Raw genomic sequence first — 25826 nt, 5'->3', positions numbered from 1 at the left:
TAAAAATGTGTAGCCAAAACTTGGAATAAAATTTAATTGATTAAATAATTAGGATTGATTTAATTTGACTACACAACAAAGCCTCTTTCGAATCCATGAGAGAATATTGATGTTTATGAGTATAGTGGCTATGTGGAATGGAGGCACTTGAAATTTGTAGATCCGATTATTGTTTAAAGAGACTGCTTTGGTAAAGTACAATACAGAACTCCTGGATTTCATTCACTGTTATGTTGTGGAAAACAAATAGGATGGCAGTTAGGCAGAGAGCATGCTTTTGCTTCGATACAATTGGAATATTTCTTTCTATTTCAATATAAAAAAAGGGAGAATGTGATTCATGAAGAACTAAAATCTGAATTGTCCTTTTAGGAAAGGAAGGATTGTTTTAATGGCCGCATTCATTCATTCATTTTTAAAATACTTCTAAAATGTGAAAAACGATACACAGACAGACAAACGAAGAGAAAAGTTTTTCTTCACGGCTCCTTTATTTCATTTATCGGAGTTTTATATTTTGATGAAAATGATGAAATTTAAACTATCTCTATGTACTCCAGGCCTCCACTTTCAGAGAAGCATTCAGATCTTTCTAGAATATTTAAAATTACTAAAATTTTAAATTAATTATTTTCCATTTTAGGTTTCAGAAGTATAAAAATTAGAAGCATTAACAAAATAGTAAATTTATTTCAAGTTTTAGTTCTTTGTATCTTTCCTTAAAAATCAGAATCTCATAAGTACTCTTATTAGTCACTGGTGTTGTTTACCAAAGCCTCGCTTTTTAAATTAAAGGATAATTTGGAATGCCAATCTTTTCTATAGTGTATTTACCTCGTTTAAATACAGTCAAATGTCATTGTCTTTAGCCGTGTAATTCATTATTAAACTTATAAACACTTTAATTGCATTATTTTGGTCTTATATGTGTAATTTAATTAACTGAAATACGGCTAAAAGGTAACTGAAGTTTGTTCCTGGACTTTCTTTAACATAATAAATAATATTTCTTGAAATAAAAAGCTAAGTTCTTTCAAATAAATTCCTGTTTGGCTATATTAACAATTTTATTTAGACTTTTAAAAGCACACCACTATAAATACTATATTTTAAGCAGAGTCTGTTATTTTTAAATAGGCATTTTAAGAACACTTTTACCAACTAAACCAAGTCTCATAACCACGGCAACGATTGCGTCGGAAAAATGGTCGAATCGTCTAATTTCTTCTCTGCGGTGATGGCGACACACATTACGATCGTAAAGAGAAGATCGTGAAGAAAGAGTTGCTGTACGCTTGAACGGCCTATTTTAACGTAACAGATCATAGTGCAATTTTTATATCAAAATGTTAGGACAGCATTCTGATATTGTCATTCTGGCGAAGTATAACTTTTTTTCTTTTATACGCGACTTGCATATATTTATACGCGACTTGCATTTATTTATTTAGTTTTCTATCTGCAAAAGTCATTTGCAAAACGGAACTGTATACTTAAGTATCCTAATTTTTTCTAGAGAAAACAAATTCCTCGTTTAAGAGCTTATATACTTTTACAATATATAATAAATTAAATCTTATACATTATACAATACATAATAAACTGAAAACATGAAAGCGAAACACATAGATGGTCAGATCTAAGCTAGTGAGCTTTAAGGGACTTTATAAGGTATTTCTCCCGCCTTCCTAGCGTGCCTTCGTGGTGCAGTTGTTCTGCACGCTGGGCCGGTATTCCAGAGGTCCGTGGTTCGATTCCCGGCGAAGGCGTTGCTAATTTTTCATCTTCCAGAAACAAAATACCTAATGTCTCTACAACTTCAACTAAGAAACTTTAAGTGAAAGTTAGTAAATTATTAGATTATTTCACAAAATATTTCATGCAATTTTAATCGGTGATATCTAATTGAAATGAATTAGAGGAGAATGGGTAGGAGATTTTGCTCTGGGTTTCCAGTTTTGTAAATCGAGACTTGCCATTCCTTAAAAAAATACGTAAACAAAAACATCTAATTCTTTACAATGGCTTTACACATCCGAAGCATTGCAATTTTTTATTCCCTTTATTGTAATCGATTACAGCAGAAAAATAGAACACAGAAAAACGGAAAGGAGGAAACAAACAAAAAAGAGATTACGTTCTTCTTTCTCGCTTTAATCTCACACCGAGAGCACCTGCAACATATCTGAAAAAGGCCGAAACCCTCGTTCCCAGACGCTGAGTGCGTAATGGTGGTACAACGTCACGGTCACTTTCGCCTCTGATCCATCAGGATTCTGACAGGGGCGCCTCTTAATCTCGCCTCTTCCTGCCTCGTAATTGTATCCCCTAAAAAGATGGAAAGGGGCGTAAATAAGTAAATTTCTCAGAGGGCTGTGGAATCCACTTTAAAAAGATGCCTCTGCCCTTCTTCTCCGCTGCTGAAACCGATGGTTGGTTTGGCTCAATCTCTTTCTGGTCGGAAGAGGAAAACTCTCTTTGCCGGCTGCTCTCCACCAAGTTGCTGGGACAAACCACAAACCTACTCATGTTAAGCTCGCATTTCCAGCAAGTTTTACATTGAAGGAGTTGGAAAAATCTTCGAATCTAAAGCGAGGCATTAGAAACCTGGGCCAAAAGCCGAAAAATGCATTGGACTTAGTTCAAAGAATTTTAGTTTTAATATCATATTTCTTCGCATATCTCTCACCTAGGTTCTAAAAAATTAAAAAAATATTCGCATCATTTTCCTCTTGCTCCATTGCAGTACTCTCTAACTCGCGGCCTCCGAGGCAATTTTGTGAGGCCCTCGAATACGTTTCATTTATCTACTTGTTGCAAATATGGTGTTCCAAAGATTTCAAGATTTTAGTTACTTGAAGTTTGACTTGATGTTATTCTCAGTATCATTAAGAAACTAACGCATCAAAATATCCGCAAATAGAGCTAATTAATATGCAGTAATAATAAGTTACAATAAATCTGATTAATTTGATTAACATTTATTCGTTCTTGTCAAAAGACTACGAATTTTCGCAAAGAATACGAAACGAAGAAGTTAAGAATTTTCCCATTGTGATGAAGATTATTTCTAATAAGTTTTCTCCAGGTATATAAATTTTATCAGAATCAACGCACCATCGAGTATCAAGTTATTGTGAGAAATTTTTTTAATCATTCACATGCAAATATATGTATTCTGATTTATGTGCCAAAGAAAATTTTAACGAATAAGAGAAAGGGAAAATTTTGTCGTCAATTATTCTCAAGTTTTGACGCACTTGGAAAGTTTTCTTAGAAAACTTAAAATCTTTTCATAATTTATTTAGTTTAATTCTTATATCTTTAGAAAGCGAGATCTAAGTTATCTTTAGAAAGCGAAATTTAAAATTTAATTAAAATACCTTTTATTTTGTTGATTAAAAATTTTTCGTATTATTAAAAAAAAAAAAGGAAAAAAAGCCTGGCCCTTCAAATTGTTTTCAAAACGAATATTTTTGAGACCATTGTATGGTACATAGTTTTTTCCTCTGAGTTCTACTTTGTTCGTAAATCGCATTCCCTTTACTATTTACGTTTTTGTTCAGTGTACTCAATTTTATTTGCATTTTTTCCGCTCTTGATATTCCAACTATAAAATTATTTTAAAATATTTGATTTGCACACCATATGACTTCCTTGTAAGGCCCATTAAATTAAACACGATTTTTTCTGCGTTTCGTTTGTACTTATTTCCTCGAATTATCCTAACTTAATTAATCGATCCCTCAAGGCAAGCTGAAAATGACACCATAAACTGAAAATTTTAAAATTAAATAAAAAATAACGTAATGTCGTACGAGAGTAAAACTTTTTATATTTTTTTATTTTTTCATAATGAGTATAAAACTTACCCAAATATAACAATAGGAAACGGGACACCGCATTAAAATTTAGATTTTGTTAGTTTGTCCGAAATAATTTTTTTTAAATTTGACTTTAAAAATGAAAAATAAACATGAATATTTTCGGCATTTAAAACACCTCTATATAACTGGAAGGTTCGATTGCAATTAAAAAAAAGAGAGGTGCACAACAAGATGTTATAGCAGACCCATATACAAAATATCAATGTTCTACAGCTAATCATTTTTGAGCTATGCGAGATTACATACGTACTTACAGATGTCACAAAGAATCCCTTTTGAATTCACAGACGTTACGCAAAAAAAGTGTCAAAATGGATTTGGCAATGGTCAAAATGTACATTTCCGTTAAAATCTGATAACGAAAATTCTCGTAATTACAATACTTCAGATCTTTCGTACAAGAAAGTAAAAAGGCGAAAAGTACATGAGAAAATACGGTATTTATTATACAATGTTTAACTATGTTTACTCTTATCAGATTTTGTACAATAATTTATAGATTTTATACAAAGATTGTATCTTTGTAAAAGGTCTGTCCATTAAAAATTTTTCAGAGGATTTAAATTTTAATTGTTATATAAATAAGTTTAATAATTTAATTAGCTTTATCTCTGTACACTCTTATCAGACTTTGTACAAAGAATTGCACAGTGAACCCTTACCAAAAGCGAATTTGTGGAATGCGATTTCCTATACATGCGTTCTCTTAATTGTTTTCAGTTAATTTGTCCAGAGTTAGAATCTCATTCATACGTCCATTCATCAACAATGAATGCTTACTGGCATCAGCTCTGGCCAGAAATTATTAACCGTTGTAAGAGATGTCCCAGAAAATGAAGGCAACGAAATCATACAAATTGCATGAAACGCACTGAAACTCTCCACCCCTCACCACAAAACTTTTTAGAGTTGCCTCAGTCATTGTCGATTTAAAAAAAAAATAATTTTAATTATGCACACTGCGAGGAAAAAAAAAAGGGAGAGACAGTTTTATATCTCCCGTTCTAGTGGGCCGATTGATGAAATTCAACTTCCGTTCCTCAAATCTCGAAAGCGTGACTTAGGGTATGTATTAGATTTATATACATCATTGTTCTAATATAGGTATTTTGACACAAAACCGGACTTTTTTTTAAATGACATGTCAATTTTTTTCTGTATTTCGATTGTACGACTCAAATTACGCCAAACTGAGTTTTGTAAAAATCGCGCGAGTAGTTTTTAAAAAATTAGCTCTCAAAATTTTAGTTCCTCAATGTTAATTGAGTTTGGTATACATTTATTAATATTGTTACGGATTTCGTATTTAATTAATTAATGTTAGTAGAATTATAATTAAAATTGTTTTATTCCCCGTGCAATGCAGCGCGTGACGAATATTAAAAGAAAGCCAAGCCGGAAAATTAAAAATACAAGAGCGCATGTATTTAACATTTAATAAATAAATATCTCTTTTTTTCTAAAAAATACCAGAAAATTCTCGCGCATTTAAAAAGCTTATAAGCGGCATGAAAACCTTTCAAATCGTAACCAACAGATGCAGAAATTTTAAAATTATCTCATAACTTCTTTACGAAGTGCGACAATCATCCTGAAAATATTATTAAAAAACTCGGAAATTATGATTACACAGTAGAACAACGTCACAAAAGACCCCGTACTCATTACAATTACATCATTTGCCAATAGTTGCTCATCTAAAGAATAGTATGAATTTTTTTTCAAAAATGCCTCATAATGTAACCAACAAGAGATGACGCCATCGGAGCAACAGCATATTAAGAAGCTTTTCATTTTCAAAAGTAGATGGAGCCACATGAGCACCTCCGTATCTTCTAACTTTACTTATCTCTCAACAGATGGCGGCACTGGAGCCTCCATTAAAAATCTCTGAATTCTAAAGCAGTATATGTACAAGTACTTTCCCTTCTAGTGGATTCAACTCCCTTGATCCTCAAGATTCAGAAAAGCGAAGAATAATATATTGGTAAAGGCCGCAATAGGCCGATTGCCCTCTGTCTTAAGTTAAGACATATATCTCATTTCGTTAGTCAGTTAGTTTTAAGAGTTTGTTTAGAAAACTGCTCTTGCTGACTTTAGCGAATTCGCGGATTAGCTTTCTCTAGCTGTTTTGAATAATTAAGTTCTGTGGAACATTTGTGTAGTTAATAGATAACTACTGTGAGATATTGTAATTCCGTACGAATGTCTGAGGAAATTTAAGCCCTTTTGTTTTATTTGTTGAGATAATAATAAGTTTTGTTCATTTTTCATCGGACTTGTGCATTCAATTCAAACGAACCTGTAGGCACGCAACACTTTTTGGTGTCAGAAGAGGGATTTGAATGCCAATTACCAGAGCGATGGAGAAATAATTGAGGCAGCTCATTACTGCTTTTGATGCATTCCAAGAAAAGATGGAAGCTGGCGAAGCTGCATTTAAAGATGACATGAAATCTGGTCAGGAAAAGATGAAAGTATCCGTTAAAAAGGAAATGAAAGCCGTTCAAGCTGTCCAAAAATCCGTTAAAGAGGAAATGAAAAGAGAAATTACTTGCGTAATAGAAAACAAGTTCTAGGCTATGGAAGGAAGAATAGATACAGTTGAAGACAAAGTTGGAGAAATTCAAGAAAGAGGTTTTTGCGGTGGAGCAACAAATAGAAGAAAGAGTTTCTACCGTCCAACACCAAATCGAACAACAAATTGATGACAGGATTTCTGCAGTTGCCAAAGAACTTTAAAGAAATTCGTAGCAACGGCAGGGAACAATTCGGATGGTTTTAAATTTGTATCCATGCCTGCTCGTTCCTTTCTTAAGCTATCGACATATGATGGGAAGACCTTCTGGCAAGTGTATAAGACCCAATTTTCTATAGTTGCGGATGCGAATGGATGGGATTCCCAAGCTAAGGCCTGTCATCTCGCCGCTTCTCTGAGAGCAGACGCAGCGGACATCCTACAGACTCTTCCCGAAAACCAGAGATTAGATTGTTGAAAGGCTGTCCCATCTCTCGCCTTTTCGGAGTGCCCGACAGAAACAAGGGAAACACTGTCCCTGCATTATTTCATCAACGGCATCCAGGATCATGAAATACAGAAAGCTCTGCGAATGGCGGATGTGAAGGACATAAAAAGCGCTCTGTTGTACGCCGTGAAATTCGAGGCAGCCTAGCAAGCAACTCGTAGAGATCGCTACTCAGACAGACCTGTGGGAGTCCACGAGCCAGTGGATCAATTGTTGGCTCATTTAGATGATTTATTCAGACAAGTCAATGCTTTGATACGGAGTAGGAGTGACAAAAAAGTGGCTCTAAGGTGTTGGAAATGTGGTACTGAAGGGCACATACGACGGCATTGCAGAATACCCCAGGGCACGGATAATAAAACGGATGAATTGAAAATACCAGTGAATGCCTTGAGACGGAATATTGGTGAGAAGAAACCAACCCTAAAGTGCTGGAACTGCGGTGTTGAAGGCCACGTACGAAAGAACTGCAGAACACTCCCAGAGCACGCAAAATAAGACAGATGAGTTAAAAAGACTATTAAATAACATGGGATGGAAAATGAACGACAAAAACCAAAGTGCTGGAACTTCAGAGCTGAAGGCCACGTGCGAAGGAACTGCAGAACACCCCAGAGCACGGAAATTGAGACCATTTCTCAGAAACGACGCAGGAAACAAATTAATGACCATATCGAATAACAGATGGAGTTCCTTGCAATATGATAATTGGCATAGGAGCTAATGTTACCATCATTCGGAGACATTTAGCTTAACAGTTTAAAGATAAACTTATTTGGACACCATCCTGTGTTACCCTTCAGACTGCGTCTGGTGATGAGATTGGCATAGTTGAGAAGTTAAACGTCAACATCACGTTTGGAAGTGCCGCCTACCATCACACGGCATTTGTGGCGTATATTACAGATCCATGCATACTCGGATTGGACTTTTTCAGGAAATGCAATTTTTCCTTGGACTTCAAAAACAGCAAACTGCTTTCAGCATCTTCAGAAGGGATCCTCACCTACAAACGCCGACATCTTCTCAGAAAGACCCTGCTCTGAAAGCTGCCGAAATCATACTAGTGTGGAAGAGAAACACCAGAATACCGGCTATTCATCGTGTGCCTTGTGACCTCCTGTTTGGTCGCCCTTCGGATGTCCCTTCATCGACTGAGGAATATATCCAAGATGTCCAGGCCTGGTTTGAAGTGATGCACCGTCCTGCACGAGAGCGAGTCAACTTGGCGACGGAGAATGTGAAGACCAGGTACGACACGAGAGCTACTAGACATAGATTCAAAGAAGTTCAAAGAAGAAGACATAGATTCAAAGAAGTCAAAGTGGTTTTGGAACACGATTCGATGAAAAGGAACAGGAAGCCAAAGCCACAGGTCCCAAATTACAGTCACCTTGGGATGGTCCATACACAGTTCTGAGCAGGCTAAATGACGTCGCGCTTCAGATCCGTAGGTCGCGAACCACTAAACCTGAAATCGTTCATTGCGACAAGTTAGCTCATTACTGTGGCCATAGTACGTAGTGTAAGACCATGGCCCCTTTTTGATTGTGTGTATTTTATTTGACTTGTATTTAGTATTTGATTTGTATTTAGTATCTGATAGCATTTGATTTGTTTAATTTAGTTATTGCATTTATTATTCATGTTGTTTGTTATTGTAATGTAATGTTTATTATTGCATTGATGCCTTAGTTGTATGTTTGGCTTCTTGTCCGGGGATTGTACTGCCCAGGACGTGCAGTCCTTGGGAAGGGGGCAGTGTTACGGATTTGTTATTTAAATATCTACTGTTAGTAGAATTATAAATTAAATTATTTTATTCCCCGTGCAATGCAGCGCGTGACGAATATTAAGAGAAAACTAAGCGGGAAAATGTAAAATACAAAAGCCTGTGCATTTAACATTTAATAAATAAATATTTCTTTTTGATTTCGGGAAATTGTTAGAACCTTCTCGTGCATTTAAAAAGATTACATTAGTGGTATGAAAAACCTCTTAGTTAGTTAGTTGTTGCTTTAAGAGTTTGTTTAGAAAACTGCTCTTGTTGACAGTAGCGAATTCGCAGATTAGCTTTCTCATTTGTTTTGAATTAAGTTCTTTGAACGTTTGAGTAGTTAAAAGATAACTACTGTGAGATATCGAGATATTGTACGATTTTCTCTGGAGAAGTTTATGCATTTTGTTTTATTTGTTCTAACAATAATAAATTTTGTTCATTTTTCATTCAGATGACTTGTGCATTCATTTCATAACGAACGCGTACGCACGCAACAATATACTCTAAGTCTCACTTTCGAGAGAAGATAAACGAAATTTGAATTTCGTCATTTGGCCCAGTAGGAATGTAAGATATAGAAGTGTCCCCCTTTTTCCCCCGCAGTGTACCTAATTATTAATAAAAATCCTTTCAGTTAACATTTATTTCATTTTCCCTTTTTTCATTAAAACTATATTTAGGTTTCTTACATTATACATAAATTCTTAATCTGAACTATTTCTAACCCATTTTTCCATAGAAAATTTAATTTCCAGTACCATTTAATTTAATTTCCAGCGATTTTTCCGTACGCGCCGCGCGTTAATGATATAACACACGCATGCGGCAAAGGTTGACTATACTGTACAGAATTTATACAAAGAAGATATCTTTCAGCAATGCGTGTTATTAATATTTGTACAAGAAATGTATCAGGCTTTCTAAAAAGAATTTTAATTTTAATCTTTGTTTTTAACTTTTTTGTTAGATTTTTGTAGTAAGAATTTTAGTTCACAGAATCTGCGCAAAGATTGTGCCTGTAGGCAAAGTCCGTATATTAAATATATATATTTATATTGTATAAAATGTTTGGTTTGTTTTCACAGATTTGATTATACATGGAAGACGAACTGATTTAACCGAAATCTTAAAGCAAAATATTCCGAATATGCTCTATTGTCACTTCTAGTTAACTCAAAACAAATGTTCAAATGTAACTGAACTCAGAACAAGGCAAAATGGCAACCTACTTTTATGGCAAGTTAGTTTATTCGGTTAGTTAGAGGAGGAGTTTCCGACTCTCAATTCAAGAAATCGCATTTCTTAGGGGACGACTGAAGATTTCATTAATAGTTCTCATTTTTATCTTCCGCCAACTTCTGTATGTAGGTAAGGGATGTGATTAACCCTTTCGGTCCAAAAATATTCGATAGTGAGTTTTCAGTGAATAAGCACGAATTAGGTTCCCCACAACGCGTTTTCATTATTTTTACAATCACGTCTGTCTATGTGTGACGATTTTTTCGTTCACGATAACTTATTTGAAACTTCCAAAAATTTCTGTTTTACATGTTTAAATTGTCTACATTCATATAAAAGTTTATTCCATTTTAGGTAAAATTGGACAAACGGAATTGGTACTTTACAGGAAGCCCATAACAGTATTTAATGGATAACGTAATAGTATTTAATGGATTTTACCTGAAAGTGGTACTTCATTTAATGGCCAGAATAGGCTTTAGTGAGAAGTTTTAGTATAATTTAAAACTTTTTAATTTTAGTATTTAAAACTAGATCTTGTTTCAAAGCAAGAGCTCGTTCCTTATAAAATCAGGCAAATTAAGATGAAATACGTCTAAATGTCTACGATAATGCTAAACGGTAACTCTGTGGGAGTAATGAATTTAAAAGAATATTCTGCTCTTCATAAAGATGTGTTTTAATTGTCTTATTTTTTCTAAATTTTCTTCATGTTAAAACTAATAATAATAATAATTTAATTTTAGTATCTAAATTTGATTTAAAGTGTTAATTTATGTTTCGAGCTTTTAAAGTGTAAATTTATTTTCACATTTTATTTTTTCATCCACTATTTTATTTGATGTCTTCAAATTTCACTTAAATTTCGTGCACAAGTAAATTTATTTCCACACTTTACTTACATTTTTCATACATTTGTTGAACAGTTTCAACTCTTTTCAAGTGTAAATTTACTTTTCATGCTTTCTTCATTTTTTTATTTTACAATTTTTAATGCCTCGTTTCTAGTTTTTGGTAATAAGTAAATTTTAAAACATTCTGTTTCATTTTCAATTCCCTTTTAGTACTTTGTCTTCGTCGAATAACATTTTGTTAAGATTAGTTCTAAAATCACTTTTTTGTTTTTCGCAAAGTATTTTTTATTCTAACGTAATTTTCTTTGTGCTGACTTTTCTCAAAATTTCTTAATTTGCATATCTTCTCAGAAATCGGACTTTGAAACCTGTCAAGAAAAGTCTTAAATATAGGAAAGCACTTCCTAACGCTAGCGCTTCTGCGCGTATCTCAACACTTCCCGACAAAATTTCTATTTCACCTTCCAAGACAAATTTTCCTGCTGGAAATCTGATAGATAAACTTGCTGGATTCCTCAGTAAGTTTCTAAAAATTACTGCCAAGTTTGTGAAACTGAAATCTCAAGAAGAGAGACAACAGTTAGCACTGTATTGACTACATTTTTTCGATGATCTGGAACTTTCCTACTCACTGAAAGATGACTTTTTTAACCGTGCTTGATTGCGCCACCATCCTTGCGGAGTGCAACTCTACTTCGTTACGATTACTGCTTTGCTTCCCGGCCTGTTATGCTTCCGGCCTTTTTTTTTTTTTTTTTTTTTTTTTAGTACCAGTTATGTTTTAGCGACTGGTAGGAGCATTAGACGACCGGTGCTGCCTGGTGTCATATCCAGGTGGTGCGCTGCTCCCTTGGAGGGTAATAGTGGAGGTTGAACCGCCACGACGTGCCCAAAGGGAGAGTAGACCTGTAGTGGGATTTAGTTCCCGGAGCAGGGAAGCCAATAATTACTTACCAGTTATGTTTTGGTCCCACTTTCTTCAACTTCATGATGTGTATTTTTTAGATTATGTAATTTTCTACTTTCAGAGCCCTAGAGCCTTTTTATTTTACTGAACCGGCAAAAAGCTAGCGATGCACTAGCTAAGCGCAGTATATTTTATCAACGAAGTTAATAAAATCTCAGCTGAGTTGTTTAGTTGGTTGGCTAGTTATTGTTACAGCGATTTATTTAGTTCCGCGTGAACTGAGACAAATCGGAATTAGTTTTCTCTTTTGATATACGCTTTGCATTGAGTTGTATTTTAAAGTATTTAGTAGTTAGAAATATAACTACTGATTATTACTGCGTGATATTGTGAACAACACATGTACGAATATCTCTCAGGAAAATTCCAGCATTCTGTTATATTTCTTTTTGATAAGAATAAATTATATTAACCTATTATCGGATTTGCGCATTCAATCTGTTACGAACCCGCACGTAGGCAACAATATGTAAAGCGAAACTTAAAAATTTTCCACTCAAATAACAAAGACTCGAATCCAAAAACGGCACTCATAGTATCTAATTTTGGTCTCTCAGTTTTGCAGATCTGTTATGCAGAGTACATTACAGCAGTTCTAATTGCAGGACACGATCCATTTATATTTTGCTTTCTCTACTGCCCACCATTTTTGCCTTTTTATATTATTGTTACAGCCAAACGTCCTCTCTGGAGCCCTTCTCATGCTAATTTCAGAGGAATTCAAGTATGTGATTTTGCAGCTGCCTCAGGTTTTACGGTGTGCACTGAGCCCAACAGCACAGCCGCGTGCATAACCAATCGAGACGAGTCTGAATAGATCTTACTATGGTGAAAATCCATGAGGATTTATATATTAATAACTGGAAGGTGGAAGATTAGGCTAAGTGACTACCGGATTATTTCCTTTGAATTAGGCAATGTCTTAATTCTGCAAAGTAGTAAACAGAGAATGAAACTATATCGGACTGACTGGATATCTTTAAGAGAAAGTTTATTTACGACCTACCAATATACTGGAGATTTACATACAGAAAATCAGACAAATTAATTGCACAGACTAAGAAGGAGCTACATAATCTGTATAATAATACAAAAATTACAAGCAAAATTTCCGAAATCTTTCCTAAGTCACATCTTTGGTGGACAAAGGAATTAACCATGCAAGGCAAAACGGTTAGGGTGTTGAGATGAAGATATCAGACTGAGACTTGGGATGAGATGGAGAGAAACAAACTATGCGCCATTTACAGAAAAGGAGAAACGCTTTATAAGCGTAATATTAAAAAAGCCAAGGTTAATTCTTGGAATAATTTTTGGGAAAATTTTCTCCAAAGTTGCCATTTGGCACTTGGCAAAAGCAACTATATAATAGGAATTAAAGAGTAAGAGAAAATTATAGTAAGTCTTCTTCCCATTTTTATGTGTTTTCCTTCCTTATTCTATTACTTTATATGTGTAACAAAGGATCAGTGGGAGCCATTTATGAGGTTTACCAAATTTCCAGTCTAGCTCGGTTAATCAATGCCAATGCTCTCAGTGTTATGGCTGCATATGCTGAGCTGATGGCTGAACAATTGCTTCATCAATTTCAGCACAAGATTTAAAATTGTCTCTCTGCAGTGTTCTTCATTGAGCGGGGCAGGAATTCAAAATGTAGATAGATGGCAACACTGAGCAGCTCTTGGGAATTCCAAAGATGTACTGCTTTTAAACATTTTTTTTTGTTTTTTTGTTAGATTTGTGTTGATGCTGAAGGATCATATTTTGAAGAATTTTAGTCCGTTGAACTTAAACGTCCAATAAATTTCTAGATCTTGAAACTTTTGAATCACACCCTGTATATATATATATATATATATGTGTGTGTGTGTGTGTAAAATCTGTTAGGTTCCTCTTAAAATATTATTGGGATATATAAAAAGTCTCAATAGTATTGGGTTTTTTTCCCACTAGAAGGTGTTGATGCAACACTCACCCGATTGTCTCAAACAAACATGTGCTTAAAAGGTGACATTCAGCTTCCATTGTTTGTAAAGATAGTTTTCTAATTTGTTGCTTGTGTAAAACGTTATATTGATTTGAAAATGAATGAAATATCTGAAGAAATACGTTATGTGATGCTTTTTTACTATAAAAAAGATAAAAAGACTGCAAAACATGCCGAAAAGTTTATGAAGTGTATGGTGAGAACGCTGTGAGTGAACAAAGAACCCAGGAGGGGTTTGCTCGATTCTCTTGCGGAAATTTTGATATTAAAGATGTACCTCCCTTTGGTCGGCCAATCACTGGAAAAGTCGATGACATTTTGCAACTGGTGCAGCAAGACTGGCATGCAAGCTGTCAGGAAATATCAGAGGCACTAAACATCAACTATATGACATTTTGGAATCGTTTAAAAAGAGCAGGTTACAAAAAGAAGCTCAATGTTTGGGTGCCACGTAAATTGAAACCTCGTGAAATCATCAATTCGGCCCTGTGCTGGCACAACTTGACCGTTTGAACAAAGCAATACTGAGTGAGAGACCAGAATTGGTCAAAAGAAAGGGAGTTGTGTTCCATCATGACAATGCACAGACACACACATCTTTGTCATCCATCTACACCGATGGAATTATGAAGCTACCTGAAAAATTAAGACCATAGATAAAAATCAACAATATGTACTTGATTAAAATTGATCTTCAATAAAGAAAATTTTTGTTCAACAATATACCAAAAAAGTGCGCAGACTTTTTATATGACCCAATATATTATAAAACTACAATGTTTTAAAACCATACCAAGATATTTAATTCTCCTAACAAATGCCTGGAAACCGAGAAAGACAATGCAGATTTGACCCAACAGTTAAGTTATTATCCCCTTATTTTTTTTATATTTCTGGAAAGGAGGAAAAGTTACATAATTTAACTTCTCTTAAAGATGCAGCACTTAATAAAGAAATTACACATATGTGCAACATATATATATTTTGAATTATTAGATGTTAAATTTATATATATATGAATCCAACAGAGAATTATAATCAAATTATAAGGAGAAACTGATACGTGCATATCTCAGAATTTGATCACAGGGAAATTCTAACTTATCAGGACTTAATACTATTATTGTACCATGCAATGAGAACTTTCCTTCAGTGGCTTCAGAAAGGATGCAAAAAACATGGTGCAGGATCACAACAGTAACAATTCACTGACAGAATCTTGTCGGCACTCCTGTTAGTATCATACAGCCGCATCACATTTGTGTCGGAACAGTGAGCGTGTTACAAAGCACCAAACATTCATATATATGGAGGAATGACATCCGCAATACCCTGGATTGCCAGCAAAGCGAACATTGCTTCAGTTTGCCTTGGCAATAAAGCACAGGAAATAGCTCTGCAGTTACTTTCAATCCACTTTCTGGTTACAGCATCATGATGGTTTTATCTGCGTCTAGAGGACCAATGTGAACAAACAGCGGAAGCTTATTGCCTACATTTCACATCATCTTGCCAGCTCAGTACCTGGACTGATTATATGCGGTGTCATTGGTTACATATATCATGCTTACACCATATGCAGTACTTTGTAAATTATTTGAATATGGCAAAGCACACAAGGGCTATCAGCCTAAGAAAAGGACATTCTAAGGAAAACTGGTAAATATTCATATTACACATATTGAAAACCAACCATGCCGGTGTTCAAGCACAGGACAAACTACTAACACTCAGCAGTCTTTAACCATTTGGCCACTGGTGGGGCAATTAGAACTTTGACCAGCGACTGTTAAATTACTATGATTTTAATGCTCATAGCTATGTTATACCTTCTTTTGCCCACCTTTCAGAAGGGCAATGACAGGCTGGAAATTGACCACAATGCCATTTCTTCAATTAATATGGGATTTGATCCTTGCCTTAGTTAATATATTCTCCAGATGTCCCATTATTTGAAAGCGTCTAGTTAATGGTTGCAAACTGGCAACACGGCTGTAGTATGCCAGAATTTCATCCAAATTCTGTTTGATTTCATGCCCAACTGTATAACATCTGCCACTGTTACCAGAGGTGGATGCTGCCCTTGTTACCAGAGGTGAACTGATTTCTACATATTTTTTATTTAACTAAATTTTATTCATTTTAACCTTCCATTATACTGTATTCATAAAATAAATACGATTCCAGTCATTGCTTTACTTAGTATTTCTATTATTGGTACATGACTATCGGAAGATATCGCTTTTCCTCAGAAATGCTAAAGCTAATCCCTTAGCATTTATGACTTTTTTTTACAAAATTACAGGTATAAATTCTAGCTCAAGGAAAGTTTGTGAAATTTCATGATATATCCTGCTTTTCTTCCTCCAATAAAATTATTCCAAGATTATGATTAAAGTATTTATTTGGAAAAAAAAAAAAATGAGAATACTTGATGTTTAGAAATGTCTGACGTTTCACTTTTTAAACCAAAAACATTTCATATGTGAAATAAAAAAAAAAAAAAAAAAGTGCAGAAAATGCTTTGATTTATTCATGATTTTTAACAATCATTTTGCACATACATACAATAAATATGTTGACTAAACAATGACATAAGCTTTTGCTTCTATGCTAGTCAAATATCACAATATTTCAATTTCATGCACTGTGAATAACTTATAAGTCAGTAAATATTTACATGCATGGTGAAGAGCTAATCCATTCAGGTAAAGATTGGCATACATTATACACATCAAAAGCAGATCATATGAAGTTTCACAAATCTAATAATAAACACAAGTCCATAAAAGGTATACCATATTTTCCAAAGTAAGATAAAATAGCCACAGATTTGTTTTAATAAAATTAGATATTTCTTGAAAGTTTCAAAATATATCAGTCTACATAATAGGTATGTAAGGATGATTAAAAAGGTCATATAATAATTATAGCATTGAAAATGTCAGGAAGGACACACTGAAAACATTTATCCCTATATAAGGAAAGGACAGAATAATAACATACATATCATCACAAGTACCTGTTTATTGCAGCATCTAAAAACCAGACATGTATAAGCATAAAATTTATCATTTTATTTCAGATTTATTGTTTGCGATATGAAATTAAAAAAAAAAAAATTACAGATGTAAAATTATTTTATACAAATCAAATTCAGAATTTAGATAAAATTACAGTATAAAAAAATTCAACAATAGCACCCATCAAAGTATTTGGTCACCAGTGACCTAAAAGCTGATGATCACTATTGATCAATCAATGGGTCACCAGTGTGGGGCATGTTAAGTAATTCAGTAAATTTAGATCAGCACAATAATCACTCCCAAACATTTCTTTTAAAATTTTTCGAAATCAAGAATTATCATACTGAATAATGCCAAGCATCTTGTTATACATTAAAAAAATTAAGAACAGCAATAAGCACAGTTCTGTAAAATACTTCTCAAGAGAGATAAAAATGACAGCGTGCATCTTATGACAATAGCGAGCATGATTTGGCACAGCATTTTCAGAATTAAAAAAACAAAATTAAAATATCAATATAAAGCACTTTTATAGCTATGCAAATTCTTAAGATACTGTTGGGCATCTTCATGCAAGCTTCCAAGACTGAGGAAGTGATAACAATATTTTACAATCTTCAAATACACAGATGTATACTTTATTGCCATTAATGACTGGATTTACTTCATGGAACATAAATAGCATTAGCTATACATCATCAATACCTGTATATCGGTACTAATGCAAATAGCATTAATATTAATCAAATATATACATGTCATCAATCACAAACCATACACAAAACCAGCTCCAGCATTTTTGACAAGTCATCTATTAAGATACATATTGATGATTTGTATATCATCAACACATATCATAGTCAAATAAAAGGATCATGAGCTGGCAGTGGAAGTGTCTGCAAACCACAGTTCTCAAAACTAATACAAAACACAAATTTAATGAAGCTCAACATGATATGATCATTTGTGATTCCCAAATATCCATGAGATTTCAAGAAAGTTCTATACACCACATCAATGAATGAGTGATGTAGGAAATGGAAATATCAAGAGAGTTACAAAATTTCCAACATTAATCTCCAAAGCTGACAAAAATTCAAGATTCAGATCATCAGTTCTTTTGACAAATGTATGCCAAACCACAGAAACTGCAGTTGGAAGCTTTTAACATATTTCAAGCAATTCTTGGACTATTTATCAAGAGATGTTTCCACTTGGATTCTATGGATGGGTAGCAAAAACAAGCCAATGATTGTGCAATATTCCCACCATGAAGTCTTGTAAAGTTCTCATTTGAACCCTTTTTGGTTTGATATTTATGTGCTTTATAAAAGCAGTCCCCCCATAGGGTCATTTTTTGTACTGTTTGAGGACTGTACTTAGACAAACTTGGTACAATGTACACAGTTAGTTAATATCTCTTCCTGTGGGTGCAGTGCAGCAGATGGGCAGACATTAAACTATTCCTCCTTGTTTTCCAGAGTGAGTTGAGAAGACCCACCTTCACAACTGAGTCAACTGAGCAAAGGCTTCTTGCCAATGAAGTATTTTTTGGTTTAATATGCCCCTCCCACTTAAAATGAAGTTTAGCAATTTAGATATAACTCTGCTTGTTTCCTAAATACACAAGACTATAAAGCAACATTATATAATTCTGCTCTGCTACAGCAATAGTTTGGAGTTTTTTCACTTCTCTTTTAGCATAATAAAGTGCCATTCATAAAGCAAAGATAATAATTCAGTAATCTATCGAAATGGCAATGAATGAACTTCAATGTATGCTTAAAGCTGTTTTTTTTTTAACCCATCTGAGCATCCTTGGGATGAGTTAGAGGCACCAGCTGTGAACTAAACCAAATTACCTAAAAACTAATTCTAAGCTACTCAAAAGAAATGATGCAGAATATATGGAGATATTTAAATATTTTCTTATGTGTATCTGGTCATTAATGGCAATACAGTGTACTTTGTGCCAATAATGACACCTGAACCTGAGAACATATTTAATCTAACTGCCAGTTTTGATAAATCTATGTTATAAAAATACAATAATGAAGCATGTACTTAATTTTAAGGGACTTCTTTATTTTATTTTTTTATTTTTTTTTTTTTTATTTTCTTTACTTGAACTAAGATGGAAAAGACCCATAAAATAAATATTATCAAACAAAAACAAAAAGGGAAAAAAAAGCAAAATTATGCAAGATACATATATAAATTTAGTATCTTAATTTTAAAAAAAAATAATATACATTGAACAGGCAATGAAAAATATATAACAAACATTAAGACAGTGTTTTCAAACAATGCTTACAAAATGGTCTTTATTTTAAAATAAGTTTAAATTTTTTTATAAACTTGTTAACTTAAAAAATAAGTGAATGCAGTAATTGGAATCCACAGTCTTTCAATTTATTTCAATATCCATAACTGGGAGAAAGGGAAAGGGGAAAAAAGAGGAGAAATGAATTTAAAAGACTCTCAGCATATACTAGCCATTTACAACCAATAAACAACTATTCTTTTCTTCAACTAGTTGTTCAAGTTAAGTTATAACAGTACCACTACTCCTGATTCATCATACAAACAAGTTTTCATGCAAATTACCATTATTTTACAAATACAGTAAAATTTTAATAATTAAAGAATTAGTTTTATGATTAAAATTATCAAGATTTTTTCCTCCTAATTCCTAATGATGTGAAGTAGCAAAAAAAAGCAAATTTTGGAAAACTGTTGACACTCAAAATAAATAAATAAATAAATAAAATAAAATAAAAGCATGGGATGATATTTTACATACTAATTGCTTTCATACTCTATGAAAAATACTACAGTACAAAGTCCGTAATCCGGACTCGTTGGGACTTCGGCGATTCCGGATTAAGGGTTTTTCTGGATTATGGATCATAAATTAAAATCTGGTGAGATGCCATGCAGAAATTATACAATTAAAAATATGAAACCGTAATGTATGAAATAAAAAGCAATTACGATCTAAACGGTATCAAAATTTATATATAAAAAAAAAAGCTTAATATTTATTTGCTTACTTTACTAAACATTTCTTTCAATGTAAGTTGTTTAAGTTGCTTCTTTTTTGTGCTAAATGCGCATGCGTAAACATTAAACGCGCATGCGTAACATTAAACGTGCATGCGTAAACAATACAAAAAAAAAAAAAAAAAAAAGTTTGTGGCTTTGAGGTCCGGATTATAGATCATTCTGGATAATGGAGTCCGGATTACAGACTTTGTACTGTACTTAAATATTAATTAATCCTTTGAAATGAACTTGCACGGCAGATAAATTTAATGATTTTATAAAATACTATAAAGTGAAATAATTTTATTTTTACCCCTTTAGTATGAAGTGCTTCTGAGTGCAGAACTTAAGATGAAAAAACAAAGATGGTCATAAACCCAACAATATGCATTGATAATCTATGTATGAATATAAAAGTTAATGAATGAGTAACATCTCATTCATTCATTTATTTAATATCTGACCAAGGAGGATATTGATTAATATGCAAACGGTTAAATATAAAATGTTAACACTTTTTAGTATGGATTAGAATCAAACAAATATTAAATCGCTCAAAATTTACATTTTCAGTATACACTTAACATACCACACATTTTTACCCCTTGATCATTTTGCTATAATTACTAAAACACATTCTTCGGAATTTATCATCTTTCATTTTTTTCCCATACACATCTAAAATCTTTTGCATAATTTGGATATTTAAATGTATTTATTAGTTTTCAAAATCTTGTTTTTTTATTTGATTACAACATTCCAATTTTTTATAATTTTGCTGATTTCTGCTCCTAATTCATTTGTGGCATTTCCTTTTCTTTCAATATTACATCAAATAACTAATTTGTTTATTATATAATTTTGATCAGATTTCTAGAATTATTTTTTAATCCACTTAGGAGTTGTATGACATTAATGAATAATTAAATACTTCATATGCAACATTAAAAGAATTTATTACTCTGAATGTAACTTCTATTATTCATTGGGTAGACGATCTCGTGGCCACAGCCCATGTTATATGACACTGTTTTATTTTTTAAAATTCTTTTGATTACTCATTTCTCTTTGGCTTTATTATTTTCTTTTGTAATAAGTTCGACTTTTATTTTATGAACCTCTTACCATTTTTCTTATATTTTGATTTATGAAAACCCAACTAATCCAGAAAGTTCTTAAAAAATGTCCATGATGTTATTTATGACTGTTTATAGCATGTAAAAGAGATTTTTGTAAAAATCCATTTTCATAAAAAATGACCTAGAACAAGAACAAAAATAAACTATGCTTTTTCTTTCTTAGGAGAAAATGGATATAATAGAAAAGTATTAAATAAAAAGAAGACTAATACGTGACTATTATTATCAGGACAAGATGTATAAGCTATAATTCTGGTATATTATCGAAAATATCTCACTACCACATCATTTTTAACTACCTACAGCATTACTGCATTAAAAACACTTAATTTCAATGGAAATCATGCTAAAAATTACAAACTCATTCCTCCACAAATATGTACTTCAGAAAAAAAAAAAAACGCAAAATATCAAATTTAAGCTTTTCTATTTCTATATCCCTAACTATCCCTCAACAATCAAATATTCCTTTCATTAATCATTTTGAAAATCAGTTATAGGAAAAATACTTCCCCCTCCCCAATTTATACCTTAAATGATAAAGCCTATATCTCTTGTGCTTAGTGAAGGCCGTATACCTTAATCATCTGAAGTTCTGAAAAATCCAACAACAGAGTTGCAGAGTCTAAAAGTTATTTCAGAATAACAAACTAAAGCAAATGTATGGCAAGAAGATAACAGTTAAGATACACATAATAAATACAACATCCATTTTACGACAGGATGCACACAGCATTCCTTAGTTCAGATTAAAGAAACAGTTTTATATCTGACTTTTCTCGGCTTGCCAAGTACCATCAAATGTTTAACAATAATTTCACAAATTATATACAAGAAACAATGCCAACAATATATCTTTGCATACACTCAACTACAAGCATGATGAAAAATAATTTTGTTAAGAAACATGTTTGAATACATTTCTTAATAATCTTCCTAAAATTTTGTATTTAAAAAAAAAGCTTTGATAGATTGCTTTCTACAGATGAATTTTAAATCTATAATAGATTACATTTTGCAGATATATTTGAAACAGGTTTTCCTTTTTGGTATTAAATAAATAAATAATAAAAAAAACTGATCCTTTAAAAAATTTTAATTTTATTCTTTTTCCTTCTTTTTATCTGTGGTCTTTTTACTAGATTCGACTTTTTGATCTTTTTTTGCATTTTCGGATGTTTTTGGCTTTGATAATCTAATTTCGAAAGAAGATGTGAATGTCTTGCCTTTCTCTTCACAACTTTTGGAGTCTTCAACCACAGCCGCTGGTTTGTCAACTAAACAAACTTTTTTGGTAATATTTTTGGAGTCATCACCCATAGTAGGCTTGTCAATGGAACAAGTCTTTTTTGATGTAATAGTCCCTTTTTTAGTGTCATCTGAGGATTTAGATTTTACAGTAGGTGTTGCTGCTGATGACGCACCAGATATGTCTTTACTCGTGGTCTTTTCAGTTGCGCTACATCCTTCTTTAGATACAGTCTTTTCAGTTATTTTCTTCACAGGTACACTAGATCCTTCTTTAGATGCAGCCTTTTCTGATATACTGGATCCTTCTCTAGAAGTAATTTTTTCAGATATATTATATATTTCTTTAGTTGCAGTTTTTTCAGTCGTACTAGATCCTTCTTTAGATGAAATTTTTGAAGATATACTAGATCCTTCTTTAGTTGCAGTTTTTTCAGTTATACTAGCTCCTTCTTTAGATGTAATTTTTGAAGATGCACTAGATCCTTCTTTAGTTGCAGTCTTTTCTGTTACATTAGACCCCTCTTTAGATGTAATTTTCGCAGATACACTAGATCCATTTTTAGATGCAGTCTTTTCAGCTAAACTAGATGCTTCTTTAGATGCAGGCTTTTCAGAAACACCAGATTCTTCTTTAGATACAGTCGTTTCAGTTACATTAGGTCCTTCTTTGCATACAGTCTTTTCAGTACTTCGTACCTTTGTTTCAATCAAGAATGCATCTTCAGTTTTTACAACTTTCGCTTCCAAGCTTTTTGAAGGAATGTTATCTTCACCTTTTACAGATCCATTACTTTTCTTCTCTACTCTGAAAACTGAAAATTCTGCTTTCTGAACACAATTAGACTGAATATCTGTACCGGACTTCTCACTACTTTTGGCAGGTATCTTGTTATCAAACACATCTTTCTTTTGAATACTTTTATTTTCTGTGTCATGATTTGCTTTTTCAACAGTTTTTACAGTTTCCTTGTTTGGGGAAAGCTCTTGTTTCTGAATACTTTGGTCTCCGATCAGATTCATACCTTTCTCTGAATCCTTTACTTCCTCAACAGTTTTCTTTTCCAGCAGCTTCCCATTTTGAGCTTCAGCTGAAATTAGTTTATCACAATTGCTTTCTGATGGCACAATAGAAACATCCTGTTCAGCAGAATGTTTTTGAGCGGAAAAACCTGGTTCTGTATTTTTATCTATATCTGTGTCAAAAGCAGATGTTGGAGCAGGTTCAGATTCACTCCTTGCTCTTCTAACATTACAGCTTTCCGAAGGAGGTAATGCTGAAGAGTGTACAACATTGAAATCTACAAAAGAAGAAGGACAACTAGTGATTTCTATGTCAGGAGTTGCACCTGCTAATTTATTTGTAGCGCTCATATTTTCCGATTGCACAGCAATCTGTTCATCTTTACGAGATTCAGCTTCCTCAGATGAGAAAAGTTGCTGAGTTAATGATGATTTAAATGGCTTTTCCCCTCGCTTTCTTAGTTGAGAAACTGTTGACCGACTAATTCGGCCTTCTAACCTGGATTTTGGTGTGGTGCAGTTACTTTCATACTCTTGAAATGCATAATGATCACTTGATGTATCTGCTAAGTCAGTCAAACTTTTCCCAATATTTGAAAAACCATAAGGAGATTGTGAAGAACGCTGGGATGCCATGCACAGTTTAGAAGATCCACTATGAGATAAATACTGGGAACGTGGAGAAGGAGATGATGAAAGAGCCAGAGGAGAAGCCTGCCCAGAGAAAGACTCCCGCTTTGCTTTTACTTCAGCAGACTTTGGATGGAGACGGTCAGGAGATAAAGCTCTTCGTAAAAGAGGGGAACTTGGCTCTGCGCTTTTGGGTCTCATAAAGGATTTTTTGGCTGATGAACATATTGTTGCAGACAAGGGCAAAACTGAGGATGATTTAATAGTTTGGAAAGTCTGAGCCATCTGAGGATTTGATGGGTGATGACCAATGGGAAATGCAAGAGGAGAAGGTGATCTTGTAGGAGATGTGGATGTGATAGGTGATGGAGATGGTGTACGAGCAAGTGGGGAAAGTGGTATGTGCCCAACTGACTTTCGTCTAGGAGAATGGAATGTTTGTGTCAATTTATGCTTCAGACCATGAAGAGAGCTCGGACGAGGAAAGTGAGGAAGATGAGTAGAACTTGCAGGAGAATTAGGAACACTAGAGCTAGGAGAGCTACTTTGAGAAGAATTGCCAGTGGAATGAGGCGAATCAGACTGTGAGCAGAGTCTGGCTGTAGGAGGTGATCTGGGGCTTTTTGTTCTAGTTGGAGATGCAGGTAAACTATCAGCAGATGCAAGAGTCCTGGTCAAAGACTGGAAACTACGACTAGGTGTAAGAACAGGGGAAGAACCAGAAACAGACTGATGTATTTCTGCACTAGCTCGTTTGCTGCTTAATCTCCTAAGCAAAGAGGCCCTGCGTTTTTTATCAGAATGACTGTCTCGCTTCACTTGTGCTGAACGACGATGACAAGAATATGGTCTCCTCGCCATTTTTATAGCAGATGGATTCCTTTTTCGACCTCCCGATTTTATGGTTGTGCTATCAAGAGGAATAGTTCGAATGTTTATACGATCACCATTAGAAAGAATTAGATGCAGTACTTGGTGATGGAGAAGACCTTGAATTGGTTCTCCGTTGATATGAGTTATCAGATCTCCAGGCCTTAAGCCAGATTCAAATGCAGGACTGTTATTTTCAACTGCCTGTTAAAATTAAACACTCATTTCAATTTGCTATAAAGTTGGGAAGGCATGGCTTATTAAAATAAAAAGTTAAAATAAAATGTGTAATACCAATTTTAACAACCATTAAAAATATTACTGCTGACAATAACAAAAAAGTAGAGAATACATACAACATATACTAGTTAAATTTAAACTAAAAGTGATGATATTATGCTATAAATAACAATCATTTTTCTCCTTTCAACACATCACCATACTTTGAAATATATACAAATAACACTAGGTGAGAAAACTACCATTCAAATAGGATATACACTGGTTATCATAAATTAAGGAAAAATCACGATTACTGAAAAAGTTACATATGGAACTTAATGAAACTTACCCACAATATACAACATATAGTAAGGTATCAAATAACACAAAAAAAAAAAAAAAAAAAAAAAAAAAAAAAAAAAAAAAAAAAAAAAATTACCAGACAAATATGGCAGTATAGAAATTAGCACATGTATAAAATGAACAAATCGAAGGTGTCAGTTTGCTATAGAAAAAGTACCTTCAATATGGAATATGATCGCCTCTAGAAGCAATACAGCACATACAGCAATGTGTGATGCTTTCAATTATGCGGTCTATCAGTTCCATAGGAAGCGAGAGCCATTGCTCTTGCAAAGCAGTTGCAAACGCGACAAGGGTCTGATTGGGCGGATTGAGAGCAGCTAGACATCTCCCTAAAGCATCCCAAACGTGCTCGACAGGATTCAAGTCCGGGGACCGAGCTGGCCACTCCACGCGCATGATTGTTTCCTGTTGAAGATAATTATCTACGATGCGAGTCCTGTGTGATCTTGCACTGTCATCCTGTAGTAGGAAAGCATCACCTATTGCCCCCATAAGGAGATTACCCCAGGAATATTTT

The 25826-nt window shown here is 33.6% G+C and overlaps 1 protein-coding gene across 4 annotated transcripts in view; it reads right to left on the bottom strand.

Moving 5' to 3' along the window:
• Window positions 1–16251: 16251 nt before the first annotated feature.
• dop (microtubule-associated serine/threonine (MAST) protein kinase dop) overlaps window positions 16252–25826 on the bottom strand; it is a 189818-nt gene continuing 180243 nt past the window's right edge. For all 4 annotated transcript variants that reach the window (XM_085821506.1, XM_085821508.1, XM_085821509.1 and 1 more), the window contains one exon: window positions 16252–24925. In XM_085821506.1, coding sequence (XP_085677632.1) covers window positions 22052–24925 — 2874 coding nt within the window. In that variant the 3' untranslated portion in view covers window positions 16252–22051. The remainder of the gene's footprint in view (window positions 24926–25826) is intronic.

Source organism: Stegodyphus dumicola, chromosome 8 (assembly GCF_044657685.1).
Source record: "Stegodyphus dumicola isolate Sdum_Otavi_A_Nest chromosome 8, ASM4465768v1".
Classification (NCBI taxonomy): Eukaryota; Metazoa; Arthropoda; class Arachnida; order Araneae; family Eresidae; genus Stegodyphus; species Stegodyphus dumicola.
The sequence above is the reverse complement of the archived record's forward strand: the minus strand, read 5'-3'. Positions and strand labels throughout refer to the sequence as shown.